The sequence below is a fragment of the Oxyura jamaicensis genome, chromosome 7, assembly GCF_011077185.1.
Source record: "Oxyura jamaicensis isolate SHBP4307 breed ruddy duck chromosome 7, BPBGC_Ojam_1.0, whole genome shotgun sequence".
Taxonomy (NCBI): domain Eukaryota; kingdom Metazoa; phylum Chordata; class Aves; order Anseriformes; family Anatidae; genus Oxyura; species Oxyura jamaicensis.
Genome location: NC_048899.1, coordinates 19466783 through 19472889, shown reverse-complemented (window position 1 = coordinate 19472889; position 6107 = coordinate 19466783). Strand labels below are relative to the sequence as shown.

Here is a 6107-nt window from a genome sequence, read left to right as displayed (position 1 = left end):
CCCCCCCACCCCCCTCCCCAAGCCTCCAGTGGGGTAAACTGCAGCAAAAAGTGTGACAAAGGTGGGAGAAGGCAAAGAGGGGCTGGGCTCGGCAGCCCTGGGGAACGAAGTTCGGTGCCTGCACAACGTGGCCGTAACGTGTCGGCAGAGCCCAATGCCCGAAAGGAGCATGCTTGACTTGGGAAGCTGAGAGCACCCGCAGCCACCCCAAAGGTTATTTCCCACCCAGGACCGGGCACTGGGCCTGATGGGCCCATGTTTGGGGCAGAAGGGGAATTCACTGGATCCAGGCTTTGGTGCGTGGCCTGCTCTGAGCCCATGTGGGACCGACCCATCACTTCTCCAGGCTCTTGGCCAGTGCCAGCATGCCCACGGCACGTCCTTGAAGCTCGAGGTGGGTGCATGAGCTTCTCCACGAGCTTCTGGAGGTGCTTCTGCATCATTCCTCAGATGCACTGCATGGTGCTCTCGCTCCATGGGCACCCTTTGCTCAGCACAGAGGGCTGAAGGCCACGCCTGTCTGAGGCCACAGGAGGTTAATTAGTTAATTCATTTCAATTTGTAAATTAAGCTCTTGGTGCCACTTTTATACGGAAGTAGTGGCACGAGGTGAAGAAGGGGAGGCAAGAGGGGCTTTGGGTGCCTGTGTGGGAAGTTTGGCCTGCTCCCTGGCCCAGCCACAGATTCTCATGTGACTTGTTCATTTCATTAATCATTCCCCCAGCCAGTCTTCCCATCTTCCTTAATTAAAAGGTTGAGATTGCGGGAGAAGGACTTGTTCCATGCTGCTTCCAGAAGGTCCCAGTGCTGGGCTCAGCCGTGGCTTTCAGCTCCTCCATGCACAGAGCATTCACAGGGCAGGATTTCCACGGGATGAGCTGACCGGCCAGACAGGATTTCAAAGCCGAGGGCTTTTCCACAGGTTTCCTTGTGGCCTGCAGCTTGCCCTTGCTTCTTTTCAACCTCTCATGTGCTTGAGCACAAGGACAGCCAGAAGACGTGCCAGCCACTGTGAAAACGCTCCAGCAGTCGGCTGTGGTGGTTACTTGCACACACGTGAACGCACGTTCTTGCTTCGCCTTCCCCAGAATAGTCCCGGTGGCAGAGATTTCCATCGCATCTCATGCACTTATCATACACTCATCATGCACTTACACACATTTACACCATACATTTTAAATTAGCCCGTCCAGAAATCCAAAAGGCTCAGAGCTGAAGTGCTTAAAATATGGTCATGGAGGAAATCAAGGAGAAATTCATGTTATGCTTAGAAAATACGTGTAATTAATTAGAAAGCCTTTATGAGTTTTTAACAAGTGCTTTGTAGCTGCAGGAAAAGGAGCTGGTTAAGAGTTTTTGTAGGGAAATTAGGGGAGATTTTTCTTCCAGAGAGGTATTGCTGGGACAGCATGAACACCATTACAGAGCGAGGCCTGCCAGGGAGTGGAATTTGTTCTGGGTAGAAAGCCAGCATATCAAGGAGCAGCTCTTCCATGCCGGAAAATACAGGGGCTTTTGGTCCCTTAACATCAGCATGGGCTCAAAATCCCTGGTTATTATCGGAGACTCACAAGCAAATTACAAATTGAAGGAACCTGCTGGGGGTGCATCCAGGCTCTGCTGGCCCCAGGTGTGTGCGGTAAGCCTTACTCCAGTGACTGCCTCCGCAAATGGTAACATCCTGCCTGGAGCCCGGTGACGGGCTGTGCTCCTGATGCTGGCAGCGGGGTTATAAAGGCTCTGGTGGTGCTTTTTCCCTTTCTGCTGGGTGGCCGGAGGGTGTTTCAGCACAGCTGGGCTGTGTAATAGGGGCTGGGGTTCCTGCAGGGCTTGGTTCTGGTTTGTGGTGTCTGCTGGGCTTCACATCTGCTTCCTGAGGGGCGCAGGGCTCCCGAGCACCCCCCTTTTTTGCACTTTCTGAGACTTTGCTGAATTACCAGGGTGGCTTTGCAAAGGAGAGGCCCCAGGCTGCTGCCTGCCCCAGAGGATGGGCTCCAGCAGCAGTGTTAAATATTTTGGGGGCCCCCCACACCAATGTATGTGAGTGCACAGAGCCAGCCTTGTGGCTGGTACAGCTCCACAGCTGCTCTAGAGGGAGCAATTTGCCTTGTAACCTGCAAAACGCTGCGTTCAAAGGAGGGGAAAAAAAAAAAAAAACACAACCTTAAACCTCTGCTGCCTGCAGCTCCAACCATTAAACCTCCGCTGCCTTCGGCTCCAAAAACCCCTGCGTGCTGCCTGCGAAGGGAGCAGCGAGTCCTTCTGGCAGCCTTCCCGGCCTCTCCGTGCCGAGCGGCGCCTGCTCGGCGGCCGAGCGACGTAGGCCATGGCTGCTCAGGCTTCCGGGAGGCAGCTGCGGCCCGCGGCCTCCGCTGCCCGGGGAGAGGCCGAGGGAGGCTGAGAACCTCTGGTGCTGTGGGTGGGGGCAAAGTCCTCCCGGCAGCCCGGAGGCCAAGCGGCGGAGGTGGGAGGATTTGGGCGGCGCAGGACGAGGCCTTGCAGCTGTCAGCATGGCCACGCAGATGTTTGAGGGGAGAGGGCATGCGGCCGTCTACCAGAAATACCGCTTCAGCCCCGGCGAGGAGCTGCAGGGAGCCATCCTCGGCTACCTGAGGGAGAAGGTGAGGTGGGCATGGCCACAATGTTGTGTGTGGGGGGGTATTTTTGTTTTACAAGGAGGTGTTGCCTCGCGTGGTGCTGTGGTGAGGAGTCTGCAAGGTGTGGATGCCCCCTGAGCCTTTCCACAGATCACAGCCTGCAGCACAGGTGTGCACAGGGGCACAGAATGGTGTTAAAAACACAAGATTTAGGGGTGTTGGACTGAGGTGTGCTTGCTTCCCGGCTTCACAGGGCACAAACCCCACGGAGCTGGCCGTGGACGTGGGCTGCGGGTCGGGGCAAGGCACACGATTCCTGGCAGAGCGCTTCGGGAAGGTGGTGGGCACGGACATCAGCCAGGCGCAGATCCAGGAGGCCAAGGCCGCCTCCTCGCCTCCCAATGTCTCCTACCTGTGAGTACCAGGGCCGAGGTGAAATTCGGGTCCTCACACTGACCTGGTGGGCTGGAAATGGGTGGTGAAGCATGTCCCACCTGGAGGGACTCCTGGCATGTGCATTATCCTGCCCTTACAGCATCTACAGCCTTGCACACCAAAAAATGCCCATTGATTTTGTATCTTCCTAATTTCCTGTGATATATTCTGCTTTTTTTTTTTTCCCCCATCCCCAGTGTGTGCCCTGCGGAGGAGCTGCCTTTTGAGGATGCCTCGGTTGACCTCCTTGCTTCGTTCACGGCCGCGCATTGGTTCGACATCGAGAAGTTCATGAGAGAAGTGAACCGCGTGCTGAGGCCGGGCGGCTGTGTGGCCATCAGCACCTACACTGTGGACATGAGCCTACACTACGGAACCTGCTCTGAGAAGCTGACCCAGATCTTCAGGGAGGTGAGGGATGAAACCCAAGCCTTGGGGCTTCCTCTGCTGGTCTGGGCAAGGAGAAATGTGCAGAGAAGAAAAGCAACGGGCTTGTGGGTGCAGCGAAAGGACCCCCACCCACCAGGGGATGGGGCAGAGCTGTGCTTATGTCTATAATAAAATAGTGTGCTTATGTTCTCGATGCTGAGCAAGGTGTTGAATTTTAAGTAGAAACAGAGAGCTTCAATTGCTTTTATCATATGTCTTCACAGACCTGGGGACAGCTCTTAAAACATTCACATAGTAGAGTAAAACACGTCCTGGAAGACTACAAAGAGATATTTGAGGCCTTGCCATTTCCAGACAAGAAGAGGTGAGCAGAAACTCCTTACTGCATCACCATGGGTGGGTAAAGGTGGCAGGCCTTTCCTCTGGCAGGCTGCGGGAACACCACTCTTGCCCCCATCAAATGCTGTGATGAGATGTTTCCCTCTCTTGGACCTCTGAGAATGTCATGTGTTACTTGTCACCACCCCAGTCTGCAGTCATCCTTGCTCCACTGCCTGTAGTTTGTTTGCCAATGCTCCTTTTTTCCTCACTTTTTCTAGAATCACTGACATCTACGACAAAATTCCCATGACGGTTGCTGGTGTGGTTGGGTACTTAGAGTCTGCCTCTCCCTACCAAGTCTTCATGAAGAACGACCCCGAAGCTGCAAAAACTCTCCTCCCGGAGATGGAAAAGAGGTAAATTGTGCTCAGGAAAATGAGCAGGGCATGGAGACCCCCTCTCAGTGAACGGAGAGAGGTGGTGGGGACCCTCCAAAGCTGGAGTAACACACCCCTCGGTGTGCATCTGCAGCCCAAGCTTCTATGCTTTTGAGATGTTCTGAGTGGAGAAAGTATTATCTCTGGTTGTGGATGTTGTCCCATGTCTGTTGAGAGCTGGCCAGCTGGCAGGAGACCCTTCCTCTGCTTCTTTCAGGTTGCTGGAGGTGATGGGGGTCCCCTCGTGTGAAACCCCCCTGGAGTTCTGGGTGAGGCACGTCTGCATACTGGGGCACAAGAAAGTGTGAGAGCAAAAGCCTCTGGTGCTGGAAAGTAAGGAAAAAGAGGATTTCCTAATACCTTGCTCTTATTCCCTGGGGAAATTGGTGATTTTGGTGATTAAAACCTTAAAAATCCTTAACCTTCTGTGGAAAGCAGATATGGGTTGAATATAAGACCCTGTCTGTGCTGCAGACATGGTCTGCCCAGTGCTGCTCTGTTGGTGCTGGGAGGGTCCCTTGTGGCTGACATTCCTTAGACAATTAAAAGTAAATAAAATAAAGTTCCTTGTGGCTGCTTCTTAATAGAGCATCTGGTGGGGTTAGAGTAACTGTGCCTTATGAGCACTGCTCACCGGGGTCCTGCTTTATGGGGTAGGTAGGCTCTAATGTGCATCACTGCAGAAAGTGGGGAGAAGCCAGTTTCAGACCTGTAACTTGGCCTGTTTTTGAAATATTTTATTCTCCTCTTGCTTTGGGACATTTTTCCTTTGGGTGCAAAGGCAACATGGGCAGCTTGTGGGCCCCAGTCTCAGTGGCATTTCTGAGAAGCACGAGGGATGGGAGTCCCTGGGTGTCACCTGAGCTGCTCTCTGGGCTGGGAGATGCAGCTTTTCCCACCAAAAAACACATTCATACATCACATGCTTTCGAAGGAAGGTACTTGGCCTGCAAGCAAACAGAATCTTGAGGTTGCAGCCCAGGCCTCCTGCTAACCAAAGTGGCCTTTCTGCCTGCTTCTCTGCAGCTTTTGTCTCATGGGAACAAAATGCAGCTGGGAGCTGTGCGATGCATGTGGAAGCTGCCCAGAAGTTGCTCAGCCTCAGCACGGCAGCTGCTGTGGTTTCTGAGCCTCAACCCAGCCTTGTTTTTTATCTGCTCCGCAAACCAAATCTATCGGCTGTGTTTGAGAGGCAGTGATTCAAAGCCGGGTCTGTACCTGACACCTCCTGTTTGCTTTCTGGAAGCTTTGAGTCTCTGTGGGGCTGTTTCCCTTTCCTGTAAACCCAGAGCTGAGGCCTGGGTCCTCCCTCCCAGGAAGGGGGTTTTGTCACCAGCCCTGTCCCCAGGGGCTGTGCGGACCTATCAAAGGGCTTCTCCCCATGGGGGAAGATCTGGGCAGCCCGGCTCGGGGGAAGAGCTCCAGGAGGTGTCCAGCTGTGGGCCCACCGTGGGCACGGAAAGATGGAGCCTCTGCTACCTGGTAGTGGTGCTCGGTCCTGAGCACATCCCCATTGGGATGCTGGGGGCTAGTGCCATGGGGCTCACCTTGCCTGGGGGAAGCAAAGGTTTTGTCTGCAGTTGGTGGCTACCAGGAGGATGGAAGGTCCTGGGAAGAAAGCCCTGTGCTGCACCAAATCCCAAAGGGCTGGGGGCCCTGTGTGTCCTTGCAGCACCTGCACAAAGCCTTTAGGGAAGGAAAAAAAAAAAAAAAAAAAAAAAAAAAAAAAAGCTTTAAACTTACTGCAGCTCATTTAAACAGCTTGCTGCCCAGCTTTCCCATAAAGGGCCCTTCCCACTGGTGCCAGTGTCGTAAGGGTGATGCAGCAGGTGAGATGTAATGATGTAATGGCAGGGATTGCATCACTGAAGCAAGCATGGGCATAGCAGCTCCAGGCACAAGCAGTGGCCACCTGACGTCCCTGTGC

The 6107-nt window shown here is 53.9% G+C and overlaps 2 protein-coding genes across 2 annotated transcripts in view; one reads left to right on the top strand and one right to left on the bottom strand.

Annotated features, from left to right (window-relative positions):
- CCDC173 (coiled-coil domain containing 173) overlaps positions 1 to 1495 on the bottom strand; it is a 14634-nt gene extending 13139 nt beyond the window's left edge. The window contains exon 1 of the mRNA XM_035330902.1: positions 1424 to 1495. Within this exon, the coding sequence (XP_035186793.1) occupies positions 1424 to 1495 (72 nt within the window). The remainder of the gene's footprint in view (positions 1 to 1423) is intronic.
- Positions 1496 to 2375: 880 nt separating this feature from the next.
- Positions 2376 to 4762, top strand: LOC118170168 (putative methyltransferase DDB_G0268948). The gene is made up of 6 exons (XM_035332212.1): positions 2376 to 2621; positions 2851 to 3011; positions 3230 to 3443; positions 3686 to 3786; positions 4022 to 4159; positions 4398 to 4762. The coding sequence occupies exons 1-6, from the start codon at positions 2511 to 2513 to the stop codon at positions 4486 to 4488; spliced, it is 816 nt and encodes a 271-aa protein (XP_035188103.1). The 5' UTR covers positions 2376 to 2510; the 3' UTR covers positions 4489 to 4762.
- Positions 4763 to 6107: the final 1345 nt, after the last annotated feature.

Coding starts and splice junctions, on each gene's coding strand:
- LOC118170168 (XM_035332212.1), top strand. CDS start 2,511: ATGGCCACGCAGATGTTTGAGGGGAGAGGGCATGCGGCCGTCTACCAG. Junction 2,622..2,850: donor TCGGCTACCTGAGGGAGAAG/GTGAGGTGGGCA, acceptor CCGGCTTCACAG/GGCACAAACCCCACGGAGCT. Junction 4,160..4,397: donor CTCCCGGAGATGGAAAAGAG/GTAAATTGTGCT, acceptor TGCTTCTTTCAG/GTTGCTGGAGGTGATGGGGG.